The sequence below is a fragment of the Erpetoichthys calabaricus genome, chromosome 6 (genome assembly GCF_900747795.2).
Source record: "Erpetoichthys calabaricus chromosome 6, fErpCal1.3, whole genome shotgun sequence".
NCBI lineage: Eukaryota > Metazoa > Chordata > Cladistia > Polypteriformes > Polypteridae > Erpetoichthys > Erpetoichthys calabaricus.
The window spans coordinates 185,322,013-185,338,264 of NC_041399.2; the positions used below are offsets into that span (position 1 = coordinate 185,322,013).

Sequence of the window (16,252 nt, forward strand, 5' to 3'; positions counted from 1 at the left end):
TTTCAACAGGGCAATCACCCTAAGGACAAAGCAAAGACAACACAAGAGTGGTTTCAGGACTTGAACCCAAACGAACATCTCTGGAAAAACCTGACAACAGCTGTCCACTGAAAATCTTTATGCAACCTGACAGAGCTTAAAATGATCTGTAGGGAAGAATCACAGAAAATCCCCAAATCCAAGTGCGAGAAGCTTTGAGCTTCACATGAAGAGAGACTCCAGGCCATAATCACAGGTAAAGGTGCTTTAACTAAACCTGAGTAAAGGGTCTGAATGCTTGTGTCAATGTGATATTTCAGTTTTTTATTTTTAGTAAATTTGAAAAAATTCTAAAATCTTGTTTTCTCTTTGTTATTCCGAGGTATTGAATGTTGGTTGATAAAGAAAAAAATGAATTTAAATGATTTTAGCATAAGGTTGCAACAAAACAAAAAGTAAATAGTTCTGAATACTTTCTGAAGGCACTGTATAAACACTAATTGACTAAGCACATGTTTTTCATGTGTTGTCCATAGCTCAACTCATTATTTTTAAATTAAATGAGCATACTATAGCCATCTCAAAACCATGTAACCTATATCAGGTCTCAGAGTGCTTGAGTCTATTCCAGCAGCATTATTCCAAAGGTAAAACCAGCCCTGGGCATGACATTAGCCCATCATAGGACCCACATATGCACACACCAGACCTCACATAAAATACATTTAGAATTGCCAATTAACCTACAATGCATGTCTTTGGCATGGTGGAGGTAAAATGGTGGACCCAGAGAAAAAACAAAACAGACACAGGAAGAACATGCAAACTTTACACAAGCAATGACTGGACACAGGATTTGAACACTGGAAGCTGAATTTATGAGGTAGTGGCATTAACAAAAATGAATGTATTTTTATTTATTAAATTAGAAGACATACAAACACATGTATAAAGCTAAATGTTGTAGTGATAATCACTGCCCCCTAACAGCTTTAGGAGACTGGATTTAAATACTAGCTAAGCCAGTATATTCGTAGACTTTGCTTCTCCACCCTGTCTTCATATGGGTCTTTCAGAAGGAAATACTCCTAAGAAATAACAGCTGGTTAAGTTAACTCTTTGACGGCTGAATATTTTCTCCAAAAAACAGTTTCTGAAAAGCAATGGTTTTAATCAACATAAAACATCTGTTGCTGCATGCTGTGGCTGCCAGTCTGCCAAGAATATGTATCAGGCTTGCTGCCAGGCTGTCTTTGCATGGCTGAGTCAAAGTCACAGTGCATTGCAATCTGGTTTCTACCTCTTATCATCGTTAAGTGGCAGTCCTTCCTGGCGAACATTGTCAGTACAACGATTAGCTGGGGACCAATCAGCTGAAGCTGGAACCTGACATTCGTTTGCAATCACTTGTATCAAAATCTGAGTCCGACGAGTCCAGTTCAGAGATAACAGGCAAAACGTCTTCCACAGAGTGTTTTGCTTTACGCATTCACTTTGATCTCTTGCCAAATGTCAGTGCCATTTTTGCCGTTGTTTGCACCGTGCTACTCACATGAGCGCAGGAAATCTCGGTCAAACCAATTAATCTAATTTTCCTTCTAGCAACGAGCGTCCAACTAAAACATAATGGTTGGTTTTGTCAAAGCTTACAGTCAATTACCATCGTCAACTCCTCCTTTTGACAAAAGTCGACATCAGCCCTGAAAGAGTTAATGATCAACTCAAAACATTTTGATAATGTGTGAATGTGCCTTGCAATGGACTGTTATTCCTTCCAGGGTTGCTTCCTGTCTTATGCCTGACACTGAAAGGATTTGCTATGTAACCTGTTTAGTTCCCCAGTTGGATTAAGTGATAAAGAAAGTTTGAAAATGAACGGATGAAAACTTACTGTAAATAGGGACAGTCATAATTAAAACAGGCACACAGAGAAATTGCATGAAGTCCAGGGCTTGGACTTGAACCCTAAGTCAATACGTTCAAACCATTTCGCACTTGCATGTTACACCTATTGCAACTAAGCTCTAGCCACTTTAAAGTAAATGCCATGTACGTAATTTCATCACAGCAGCTAGGAACAAAAAAAATCTAATGTCTGACCATACCATTAGAAAGGTGCTCCGAGGTGATTTTTAAGATTTAAATGGCAATTTATTCTACAGTACCAGTACATGACCACTGTCACAGAAATGCCTTTCTCTTCTCATGAGTTCCTGTGTGTCAACATATTTATATACTTACCTGAAAAGGCAACTAAAGCAAAACATTCTGTATATAATCAAAATGAGCACAAACAAAAGGCAGCAGTGCCTCTCTTTAGGTTACTTATTCAGTACCATTCATACAGCATGACAAGTTAAGCTACTGTTGGATATGTTTTCTTTGCATATCAAACAGCCAACTGCAGCTGTGCCTTTTTAAATGTTTACAAATTTCCTCTATTTTACACGAATGCAGTCATCCACCCAAGATTGACTCCTTTGTTCACATTTTCTTCTGCACGTAGCTGTTTACACATATAAATATCAGTTCACTTTTGATCAGGGCCTGAAATGTTTTTGAGTCACCAAGACCCCTTAAAAACTCTTACTTTCAAATAGCTCCTGAGCCAAAAAACACTATACAGAAAGATCAATGTTGGTAAATCCATCCATACATACATTCTATTTCAAAATTGCTTAAACCAGTGCAGTGCTGCAGGGCATAAAGACCCTTTGTCAGCAATGTCCCAAGGCAGGAACCAGTTTTGACTGGGCACCAGTTCATCACAGGGCAGGCTAACACATTCACATCCAAAGTTATCAGCTAACCTGACTAACATGACTTTGATGTATGGGAAACAATGGAATCACCCAAGCAGGCATCAGATTTGTATCCAAACTCTTGGAACTTTAAAGTAGCAGTATTAACCACTGTGCCACTATGCTATCCATGCTGACAAGTAATGTAGATGTTTTCTTTGAAATAATTTAGTGAGCACAAAAATGTACTTTGGGAGAGGCTATTGTGTCAAAGGACAGTCTCCTTTCTCAAGAGTGAAAAACCTAAGGCTTAAGAAAACTATCGTACTTTTCATGTATACAGAAATGACTGATGTGTAAGTGAAGAACAAATGCCGACTGTGTCCATTCAGGGAGCTCTGGTTATAATTCCTCAGCACAGTGATAAATTCAGGTCTAATACTAATTGATACATACTGTATTATTAACTACACTATTATTTTATTCATCTCATGAATTTACTGGTATTCATTCACTCATTCAGAATTGTCAGATGACATATTGATTTCCTGGACTGTTAACATTCATACATGAAAGAAACAAATATTTAGCACAAGCCAGCTAAATCATTAAAAAAACAATTTAAGACACAAATTAAACTATAATTAAAAACTAATACAAAGCAGGAAGAATTTAAAGACATTTACCACTGAATCTTCTACTGTTTCTATAAGCACAATTTCTCCCTAATGAGTGCTGAACACAACCCACTTCTCTGCAACCTCTCATAACAACAAAAAGAAACATTTCCTATCAGGAGGGGAAGAACCCGAGTAACAGGCAGGTGTGATGTGTGTAACCAAAACAAGGCTTTGTTTGTAAATTAGTTATATACTCATTAATGATATTATCAGAGTGTCTTATGATTTGCACACTAAAACAGATGTTTTCTCAATGCATATTCTGTAAGGTTATGATAATAATGTGTGTATTTGACCTGGAAAAGTTTCAAAGCAGAAATCAAGGGAAATAAATATGCATATTTTCTTTTACTATATTAAAAAGAAGTTGGAAAAGACTGTTTACGAAAATAAGCACAGACTTGAGAAATTTAGGAACATTCCTAACAGTATTTCCAAATTTAATTTAAAACAGCAGAAATGTTACCTAATAAATACATTTAACTTTATTCTGCTTTTTATTATTATAAAATTCATTTTTACTGAAAATCTCAGTACATTACATGCTAGTAAAACCAGCATGTATAATTAAAAATTAAATGAAATTATAATTAAAATAAAGTACCATGGCATAAAAAAATAAATCAGAAAATTACATGCAATTTAACAGAATAGTCACAATGTTGGCCACTAAAATGTCATGCAGTATATATACAGAAATAAATATACTGTACTATATATGGAAATATGTACAAAGAATTAAACACTTTGTATAAACAATATAAACTAATTTTGGTATTTGCAAATTAAGATTTTGAAGTATTCAAATGACAGAGGAGAAGAGACAAAATTCAAGTGACAAAAGACAAAATTCTAATATCCAAGTGCAATATTTCAGCTAGCTGGCCAGCAACTTCTTTAGGCACTCCGCACACACTTACAGAAATATCTGACTTCAGTCAAACTATGAATAAAATGAATACTAAATACATGTTTTTCTTGATACAGTATATGTTATATTTGTGGGAGCTCAATTAAATAAAATACATCTGCTTACCTGAATCAGAGATGAATGCTTCATAGGAAGTCCAGTTATCATCATTCCAGTAAAATGTGCCCGAAAGGGTGTCATTTAATTTTTCAAAGTCCTTGACACATTTTTGTCTGAGGTTACCCATGAAAAGTTGAAGGCCAATGAGGGCGAAAACACTCAGGCAGAAAACAGTCAGAATCATCACATCCGCTAGTTTTCTTACTGACTGAATCAGTGCACCTACAATGGTTTTCAAGCCTAGAGAAAAAGCAGATAGTGTTATCAATTGTTCATACCAGGTGTTCACTTGGACGGAACATTCCACTGCATATTGGTGAAGTTGCTAGGGACCAGCCATAATCAGTGCAAGCATTTCAGAGAAACCTGCCATTAATAAAAAATATGCTGTGCAGCAAGCTTGCATAATTAACATTCAAAACCCCTACATACAAAACTAATATTGTTTTCTCCTTCTGTCAAAATCCATTATGTACTTTCACTGTTCAAGAAAATCACTATATGAGTTCTCCTGTATCATAATATACACATTAAATATATATAAGAGCATGACAGGCGCTGCAGGCAAAATAAAAGGGCAGGTGGGAGAAGTCACTGTCTAGATGCTGAACTTACAGGTTGTCACAGTTTATACTGACCTCTGGCTTTTAAATAGGACAACTGACCTTAGCTGCACAAACCAAATAACATCACTGGAGTATTTAATAGGGTCTGCAAGCCAATTTACCAGTTGGCTCAAAAAGTGTCTAAGTGTGATTACAAACCAGCAGGATCGTTTTGCTAGGTTACTAGATACAAAGTACTAAGTTGATTGATTTAGTATCTACAGTATATAGTGCCTTGCAAAAATATTCATCAGTATTGATAAGTATTCAAATATTGATCAATTCTATAATTTTACCAAATAACAAATCCTACAATAAATTCTGTTTTCTGTAACACTTTTATTTTCAAGCACTGAAAATATTTTTTATGTGATCTTGTTTTGTATGAAAACATCTTAAGACGTAACAAGAGAAATGTGTTGAGTGCCTTCAGTCCTTGTGTTGTACACTTTCTGAGTTTACACAGGTTAAAAAAATGGATATAGAAAACACAACTGACTTGTAATTGGCCTCTACCAATGAATCACTAAAGCAACTACAATATACGGTAGTCTTCATGAAATCTCACATTTAAAGGATCTTTATTCAAATTATGAATCTGAAAGACAGCTTTGAGAATGTAGATTAAAGAGCATTCAAAACAAGTTAATAATAAAATAATGGAAAAACATTATATAGGAAAGGGTACAAAGCAATATAAAGAGGTTTGGTTGTCCCAGCAGGTAGTGTTGATTTAATCAAGAAGTATATGATATCATATATTGACCTCCCTAGTGGCAAAAGTTGTTATTCGAAATTGGAATCAGGAGACAGAACAGCATCCTGAAAAAACAGGCCAAGCTCATAACCACGTAGGGCAACAATCTAATAAGCCAAGCCCAGGATAAGAACCAGAAGTTGAAGTTTAATAAACAGAGTGAGAGCATCAAAAATGAGTATAATTAACAAAACCAAATCTGAAATTGCAAGATGTAAATTGTAGTCAAAGACAGAAATAGTTTGTAACCTAAAATCTTTATTTCAGCCAGACAATTAAACTGACAAACATGGACAACCAAGAAGTGCATGACACTGACCTTTATATTGTCAAGGTAATGACGTCATGCATTGCACACTCCCGGTTGTCCAGCACAGAAAAAGCACAGCAACCAAGGCACAAAAGTTACAAAATGGCAGCATACCCCCAAAAAAAAGAGAAACAAAAAAACAAAATGATATTGCGGTAAAAGTAATTCATTTTCAATGATGTTAAAAATGCATCAGAACAAAAAAAGAAATGTGAACATTAGATTTTTGGTTTTCTAAAACTCCCAAATCTATGTTTCACATATTTTTAGAAAACAAGGAATAATTGTAAAACAGAAACCAGATCATAACACACAAATCATCCAGGCACCACCTTAAAAAGTTTATCTCCCAAAAATCTTTGTTCAAACAAGGAGACGACTTGTGAAAGAAGCCTTATAGAGGCCAATATGGAGCTACAAAGTTCATTAGCTAAGACTGAAGGTGCACCAATTAACTGTATCAAGAGCTTTGCACAACATCTGGCTTATATGAAAGGGATATACAAAAGAAGCCATTACTCAAAATGAACCATGTGAAAGCACGTCTCGAATTTGACAAGCTGCATAAGAGTGGCCATGTTTTGATGTGAGAAAAGGTTTTGCGGTCAGATGGGACCAAGATAGAGCCATTTGAACAAAGTTCAAAGAGATAAGGTGTTCTGCAATGTAACACTGGCCACGCTTCACAAAATACTATGCCTATAGTGTTTTACTTACAGTATATGGTGTATGATGGTAAGAGCATTATGCCGTGGAGGTGATTTTCAAAAGCAAGCACTAGGTTTATTGTTAAAATAGAAAAATGGATGATTGAAAATGTAAGCCAATATTGTAGGAAAACCTGTTTCAGTATTCTAAAAAACAGGTTGACAATATGAAACAAACAGTGAGTGCCCAGTCAAACTCCTAATTTTAATCCAATTCACAGTCCGTGGCACTACTTGAAAATGTTGGTGCTCTTGCATTATCCAACTAATCCGAACAATCTAATCTGTAGTTTTATTCTTAATTTTTTTTCTTACATAAAACAATGTCACATTAAAAACACAACTAATTTAGGGTTTCATTGCTTTGAAATAATGTCACACAGAACAAAATTTCAGTGTAGGATTTGTTATATAGTAAAATGAGACCAGTGGCTTTTAAAATTTTTTCGTAACCCAATTTTGCTTGTAGAATCGGTGTGAACAGTCATTCCCGACCCCCTTGGACAATCAATGCTTTCTTCCCCCTTGGAGTATCACTAACACACATAGTATAGTGGTGCAATGCTGTTTGGTTAAACTACCCGTGGAGAACCATAGCAAGGCATTGTGACCATTTCCCATTGATTACAATTGTGAATTATGACTTTGTGCGACCCAAAATCAGACAACATGTGAATCATTGTTTAAAAACCGATGAATTACATATTTGATCAAAAGAGTCTTCAAGGTTTTACTGTGAAAGATGTTGAGTCAGAAATCTGTTTAGCTAGACTTAATAGGAGCATAGCGATATGTCTTTTGTGAAATTGTTTTCATTTCTCTTGAGTAGATTTTTTTAAAATCTAAATCCTTTCATGAATCTTATATTGTACACTGCAGTTGCCTAAGTGGACACCCCATCAGACTTGACAGAATCCTAAAGTCGATTTGGGAACACCCCAGTTCCTTACGGTTTTCATTTTTAAACTGTTCCTTAATCAGAGACCAGTTTACTTTGAAGTAAATGTCTTTTCATATTAAGATTATCTTCTCTCCCTCAGCCTGTTGAGTCACAGATGCACTGTAGCGTGTGATTTACTTTCTAAGCAAATTAGGAAATGCTTACATGGGTATTTTTATCAAACAATTTAACACAAAGGAGGTCACTATTTGGTCTTCATTTACATTTTATCATTCTTTATATTCTCTCCCTCTTATTAAGATGTTTACAGTACTTATTTTTTCCAGTAAAAACTGAACAGAAATAGGTCCAGCTATCACCGTTTGTCACAGATGAGAGGTAATTACTTACTTGTGTGAAGTCTACAACATGTTATCTGGCTCTTTTTACAAAGAATATTGTTGCTAAATATTCCTTAAAACAGCAAAGCAAATAATGGTGGTTATTACTCACAAAGCAAACAGTGAGCAGTTTAAAGGATTAAAAAAGTAATAAAGGGATGTAATTACTAAAAAGACATGTTTTACACTCTAGTCTGACTGAGCATGCAAAATGAGGTTCATATTCTCTGTGATAGAGTAACAAGTGTGACAATCTAGAGAATGGCCTGATGGATGAACACCAGTAATATTGTGAATGGATTACTGTATAACGTTTTGGATGTTCAGGAGGAAATGAAGATTGCTGCTGGGACATTTTGCTCTGCTCTGCCTTTTACCATTATAACTTATGGCAGGGCAATGCAATACAAAAATGAGAGATTAAATAAAGTCCAGAAACAAAACCACAAACCAATGTGATCTTGGTCGTTTTCTTTATGGGCCTATATACACCTAATTTTGTCCAATGAAGAAATAGAACTTCCCCTTTTTTGTTTTCAGAAGAGTTTACTTGTTATTTTCCATGCAGTTTATCTGTGTTTGAAACTCCATAGAATAAAAGATTCAAATTGGATATGTTAAAGATTACAACATTCTAAAAGGGTAACATATCCAATTATATACATTACGCTTTGCTAATACTTTTCAACCAAGCTTTTCAACCTGTGGTTTCATGGCAGGTAGATGTGATGTCACTTTGGTATCAGTCATAAAAATGATCTTGTCAGCATACTTGAAGCAGTCTTATAAATGTCTATCTTAAGTTGTAATAATTTAGTTGTTCCAGACAAAACATGCACAGAAAATAAGTACATATACAGGAGAAGAGTGACAACTTGTGGGAATAAGTAATAAACCACTTACCAAAACAGAATGACTACTAAAAATGTAATTAAAACAACATACAAATTTGGAATTTTAACTGCGTTTGTGATAGATTGACGCCAGTGTTAACCACTAGTAATTCTACATAGAATATGGTATTTAGAATTAGAAAGGGATTACAATAAATGTTTACACAGAAAGGATGTCTTCCTCACTAATTGTGTCCAAGTAACACTTCCCAGAGTGAGAAGAACACAGTGTCTTCTCATTGCAATAGACAGTAGGGTTAACAAGACCTTGGCGTATCACAGAATAATTCCTGAACATCTTGTTGATAATTCTTGAAGGGTTATAATCAAACATCTAGTCTAGTCATCTAGCCTGAAAAATTTGATAAAAAACATGGATTGCATCTGGAATTCTGAAACTGATGCCACTCCTGCAAGCTGTTTCCAAAAGAAAGCTTCAAAAACCAGCCACTTGCATAAAAGACTATGGATGATAAAAATACTTTCTGCCCTTAGAGTTATAAAGCTACAGTTTGAATGTGTGTGTTGTGTTCTCTAAAGTATGATACACTCATGTCAGAAGGGATCAGTGCCCTCATTTACCTCCCAAAAATTGTCACCGTCGCTAAGATGCCATATGTTAGTCATATACTGTAGCTAGTATACACCTGTTCCGGTGTTCTTACTACTACTAGTTACACATTTATAAGCAGTATGCGGCGACAACTATACATGTATCAGTTCTAAAAGCCCTTAATTAACTGTGGCTTCCTGGCTGCACCCTTGTATTTTGGAAATCATTAGGACTACACAGTGTTAGAATGAATTCATTCTGATAATATACTGAAAAAAATCAAAGGCAACAGCAGCAGCCACAGAAGCACTGATTGCTGGAATTTATACTCCTATACAGCAATAGAAAACAATAATCATTAAGAGAACTTTCAACACCACTTGGTGAAGAAGTGTCCTTAAGTAAGTTTCATGCATCTTTTTCTTATCTTGGTATAGACATATTACTTTAGTAATAACACTGTTACTCTGAACCACAATGCTTGCACTGGTTATGCTGGCCTAAAAGCAATTCACTACCATGCACATCAGTGGAATAATTTTATTCATTCTCCAATTGCAGTATGGGGAAGCATGAGTCTCTCTCCTAGTATCCGGAGCATTCATTCATAAATTAAATTATTCATTTGTTTAAAGGCTCTGTGTGTTTCCCAATACCATAGCCCTACTTATTTACATATATTTTCTATAACTACCCATATATGTGTTATTTTTAAAAACTTGTTATTAAACACAAAATAACTTACAAAAAAAAAACACATACCATAACTTTATACACAGTTACATTGGTGGAGTGATTTAACCATAAAAAATGCAAAATCCCAAATATTTATGTTTAAAGTCATGGCCAAAAAATTATGTTAATTAAACATAGTTATTTTAAGTGTCAAATGAAAACAGTTACATTACGCTGTTATAAATCTACCAAGTTGGTGTTTGTCCAGTGGCGTAACAGCTCCCCAAATTAATACAGGATAACTTTACTTAAAGGAAAAAATGAATCCAATTATGTGGAATACTAAAGACAGAAAAATTCCCGAATTAGGGATTACAGCTGAAAGTGCTATATACTGTATGTAAAGATCTGTAAACTATTTAGCAACCATAAATACAACATTTAAAATTAAAATAAACATCAACAAGAAACAGTTCCTCACCTAATAATTACTAATAATTATAGCTGTTAAATTAAACATAGAATATTCCTGGATGGGTACACTAACTAGTCCATCTCCAATCGCTTGTACTGAGCCATAACTTGGTCATTTTTGGAATATGTATGACACAAATTTTGTTGCAGTTGAAAGACTAGGAGTTTCAACACTGTTTTGAGTGCATAATTCATGAATGTCTAGCAGGGCCTTCCAATCTTTGAAAAACAGAGAATTGAACAATACAGGTAGACATAAAAAATATTGCAGATATGGGCCTTCCTGTAGCAGTGTTAGTAATTCTGCTCCAATAAAACTAAGAAGCCCTTGCCCAATAACCTCCTCCTTGCATTTAGGGATAATTGCATTTAGCAATCCATTCCACCTTATTGTTACGCCACTGGACATTTGTCAATGAACTTCCTTTTTAACATGGTAAAACATAAAATGAATATTTTAAATTTTATATAAAACACAGATTATTCTCTATAGAATGCTTTTTCTGATATCTAAAGTTATCTGTTCTGCTATATTTTCTTGTTTCTAAGAGGACTAAGTATTACTAAAATGAAGGCTATCTCATTTTTTACTTTGTTAATGTAAAGTCCTCTGATTCACATTCCTGCCTCTTCCGGCTATAAATGACTTTTCTTTGGGCACGAGTGGTATAATTTTTACTTGTATTCTAAAATGTCCGTTTTTTTGTCTGAGGATCATTGTTGTATTGCTGGTAATATTTAGCATAATGGTTATGGTGTTTATGGCCAAAGAAAAGTTAAATATTCATACAAAACAACTGAATTAATAAAAATGTAATTTCCTCTAGAGCTAAATTAAAAAACTGAGCTAGTTTCAAGAATATCCATCCATCTATTATCCAACCCACTATATCCTAACTATAGGGTCACATGGGGTCTGCTGGAGCCAATCCCAGCCAACACAGGGTGCAAGGCAGGAAACAAACTCTGGGCAGGGCGCCAGCCCACACACTAGGGACAATTTAGAATCGTCAATGCACCTAACCTGCATGTCTTTGGACTGTGGGAGGAAACCGGAGCAAACCCACGCAGACACGGGGAGAACATGTAAACTCCACGCAGGAAGGACCCGGGAAGCGAGCCCGGGTCTCCTAACTGCGAGGCAGCAGCGCTACCACTGCGACACCGTGCCACCCGTTTCCATAATCAAGGCACTTTCTTGGTATCCTTGAGAATGTGATTTATGGCCTAAACGAAAGAATTCATATGAATCAACTTTAGCCATACAGTATATTTGTGAATTTTGAACCTGTATTTGGTCCCTTTATAGCCACCTTTATTCAAAACTAAAAATGTTTATTTTGGTAGTCTGCTAGACTAGAATATCCCCTCCAGTCCAGGGGTACATTCATTGTTCTTTTGAAAACTTGCTTTTAAATGTCTGTTTTTATTAATTATGTATGTTAGGTGTATTTATGCTTACTATATGAAAATAGATTATTACATAATCTTTAGGTGTATTATAAAATTTTTTTCTTCATATTGATATACCACATGATCAGACTGACATTATATTAGTTTAGTTCATCTTAATCAATTTTTGAATATGTTTCAGCTATTTCACTATTTTAATATAAGATTATTTATTTATACTTCATAAAGGGAGACCTGATCATTCTCTTTATTCCATTGCCTGCAGCCCTAGTCCTGATCTGTTCTCGCTAAAGAGCATTACCTGCCATAACTGTATAAAATACCACTTGGACAGTGATATGATTCCACAGCGAGATGGGGGCATCAAGGTAACACAATGTTCTATATAGGCAACCCTGTTGCCCATTATTAAGGCAAAGCAACTGAGTGTTTGCCAGGCACTGTAATAGAGCACTGTGGATCAAAAGTGCAGCAAAGTGGTCTCTGGGCTCCTGCACAGTTTATATAACACCAGAGGTACTTCCCAAGTTTTTTCCAGAAGCTATGTATGGTCCAGGTAAAATAGTCCGGTACAGCCAACCGTACTTGGTAAACAGAATTTGTAGGAGGGCAGACGACGAACGCTTGAATATCAAAAGAAAGACAGGCCAGATATCCTTAGAATGTTTGTGTGATGATAAGGGAGAGTACCAAGTTAAAAGTGCACTGGATAAGTGTGTTAGACACTCATACCAGATAGTCAGGGGTTTCACATCCTTGGTAGGTAAGTCCCAAAGGGACAACATGTTTATTGTTTCCTCTTGGTATTAACTGATCCTATGAGGTCTCTTTGAGTTATCACTCAATTGTGTTAATAAATTTAGTTAATACAATGCACTCTAAAGAGGTCCTCTTGACTCTCATTTTTGGTTCAAGTTGAGCTAGACAGCACAATTATTGATCATAACCTCTTGTAGGATATCTTTACAAAGCACATACTGAGAACATACTATATATTTAGCCATTTTGCCACATTCCTTCAATGGGAGATGGCAACCAAAGAACACCTAATGGTTGAAGGTGCAGATATTGATCTACATATGCAAAGCAAGGAGATGGAATGCAGTACTTTCTAAAGTCAATGTAATCAAAAGGAGAACAGAATAGTGTTAGATTTCAAATGGATAAATAAAAAATTGAGCTGGCTGTTTTTGCACCATGACCAGCATTTGGAGTTCTCCAAGAAAAGTAGACATTGAGAACTATCTTCAGAACAGATTATCTCCAGAGATCAGAAAAAAAACAAGAGTTCATACCCATAATAAATGGAAGGAAGAGTAGAAAGAAATGGAAAGACACTTAAGTTTGTTCTAGTAGGAAGGAAGCACATTCACAAAGATGTCACAGAACACAACAAGGACTGTTGAATGTGAGAAATAATGCACAAAACACTTTTAATTTTAGCTCTTATGTCAAACGCAGATGCTAGCAACCACTTCAGCAACAGGGTGTCAAAGGAAATTATGGCCAAAATGTTATATTACTTTACCGACTACACATTATTCTACTAGAGTCTCAGTTCTTCACATTGATAATCATGTGTCACTCATTTTAGGGTAAAAATATGAGCGGTTTTAAGATTAAAACAAACAGGGAAAACATTTTGAGTGGACTAGCACAGCTAAGCTCTCATGACTCTGGCTGTCCACTGTAAGATGCCTATTAACCTGTAAAAATGTAATGTAAAACTCCAGAATCTTGGGTATGATTGACTTTAAGGAGATTATGCAAGTATAACAAAAGTGGACTCATCAGTATGACAATAAGTGTCTTTATAGACTTCAAAGTTATGTTTCAGTTTCTTTATAACTGTTCTAACATGTTGACAACATACCAGTCCATCCATTACTAATTGTTTTTTATTTTCCCCCTTGGGACAAATAAAATACTATCCATCTATACATCTGTCGACTAGCTGGTCTATGGGAGACCTAGTTTTACATACCATTATAGCACTACAGAGCAATTCTGAAGAGTGATCAGGTTTGTGATAGGAGAAGATAAATATAAGGAAGCATGCCTGGGGTCTTGGCATCCACTTATATGGTACCAAGCCCCTAAAGTAGTAGCTTCAAATAAATGTCTACATTACTTATTACATAAAGATTCAGATCATACCAAACTTGCCTAATATAGAATATGTAACGGTGCATAGGATTTATCAGAACCCGATTGTGTCCAGACTATAATGTAGCTATATTTACTATGTATTCCTTAGGAGTCAGAACAAATGCAAAATAATTTCCTTTAATTAAATGCAGTTTAACTAATACTGCTTAAAAATTATACAATAAAGTTACAACTATGGTGTAATACAGGTAAAATAACAAACATTAGGATTTCAGTTAAAAGTAGTTTTGGTCTTGCTGCAATACACTGGATACAGATGCAGTCATCTGGAATTCAGTTTTAGTAAAACTGTGGAGGATCAGACACTATGTCTGTGACATTATTCGGGAACACTTGCAATCTAGGAGTCCACTGTACAACTTGAAAAACTCCCTAGCTAAATTCAGGGAGATGGAAACATATAAGGACACAATGTGGTTGAAAGAAACATTATTTTTGTTTGAGATCTGAGATGTGTTATCTGGCTGGTAACAATTCAATCATGATGTAATTTTGTGTTTCTCTGGAAACTGTGGCAGAAGGAAGTAGGCCTTCCAGCTCCCAGATTCTGACACCAGAAGGTTCTGTTTTCCTTTTTGCCAGTATATACATCTGTTGCACATTAGTTAATCCATTGTGACTAAAGACTTTCAACATATGCCTTGCATCAGTTTGTTGCTAGCATCTGAGAAGGGTGACTTGTACAGTTTAACATGCGAACTCTGCTACCTGGGCTAAATGGCCATGCCGGCTAGACGTGAAACACTAAGGCTGAATGAAACCTGCTCATAGAAAACAGTTCAGGTGCCCAAGGCTCTTTTCACAACTTAAGTTATTTTAGTGGCTTCAGGACTACTTGTTCATTAGCACAAGCAAGAAGGAATTTAACTGTACTCATCATATGTGATAATAATGACACTATGAACTTATAAATAACATATATGTTTGACATAAATACTTTTAGCATTTTTTCCGAGGATTTTTAAATTCAAATATGTTTCATCCATTTTTATTGCTTCATATTGAAAAGAACACAGATTTCCTGGAAACGTGTGTACTGTTTGATGTGTTAAGACATGTTAATTCCATTCACTCATTAATCCATTTCCAGGACATAAAAATGTACCAATAAAAGCTATAATATGAGCTGACAAGTCTGTTGCTTGTGGCAACAGTCACACAGCACTATGTTTGAGCAGAATTAAGTATAGCTTTCTTTTAAAACTATTCAATCAAATAATTTTCACTTAATATAGCACAGGCATGATGCACTGCAAACTAATCTATAGAAACAGTGTAACGCAATATTTTGCTAGGATCACATCCCAGACAAGAGAAGTTCAAGACTATATCTAATTTAAAGGAATTAAGTCGTTTTGGAGAGACAGGTCTGGGATAGAAAAAATCCCAATAAATTATTCTTAAATATATTATAATTGTAAACTGGTTAATGATGAAGACCCAGTACAGTATTTCAGGAATCTAAACAAATGTTAATATGAACCCAAAGAACATTCTGCCTCCTTCAATATTTTTTTTTTTTAACAATGGTCAGAGGGGACGACAATTTGCTAAGTAAGAAATCAGTTTAGATTAGTCAGTCAGTCTGCCCTTCACGTTTTTAGAAGTACCCTAAGAAAGGCACTTTGAAAAGAAATATATCCACATAAATAGCATCTGGATTGAGATTCGAAAAGAGGAATCTGGAAGTGTGAGGTGGCACAAAAAAAAAAAAAAACAGTGCACCATCATTCTGAATGCATGATTTGCTCTTTGGTGTTCACCTTATTTACCATTGAACTGAAGATGGCTGTCAATTAACAGTTACATGTAAAAATGGCAAATGACATACTGTTAACTACTGACAGTGATCCGGTAATAAAGGAATATAATGAAAAACCAAATAGCATGTAGAATCTTTACGGCTAAGTTTCTTTATACTTTCTTCATAATCAGCCAGACAAATACATTATATATTATATATATATACAGTGCATCCGGAAAGT

At 35.2% G+C, this 16,252-nt stretch overlaps 1 protein-coding gene across 1 annotated transcript in view; it reads right to left on the minus strand.

The window, feature by feature from the left end:
- Window positions 1-16,252, minus strand: part of LOC114653135 (sodium channel protein type 5 subunit alpha-like) — a 387,074-nt gene that overhangs the window by 208,696 nt on the left and 162,126 nt on the right. The window contains exon 7 of the mRNA XM_051928793.1: window positions 4,437-4,670. Within this exon, the coding sequence (XP_051784753.1) occupies window positions 4,437-4,670 (234 nt within the window). The remainder of the gene's footprint in view (window positions 1-4,436; window positions 4,671-16,252) is intronic.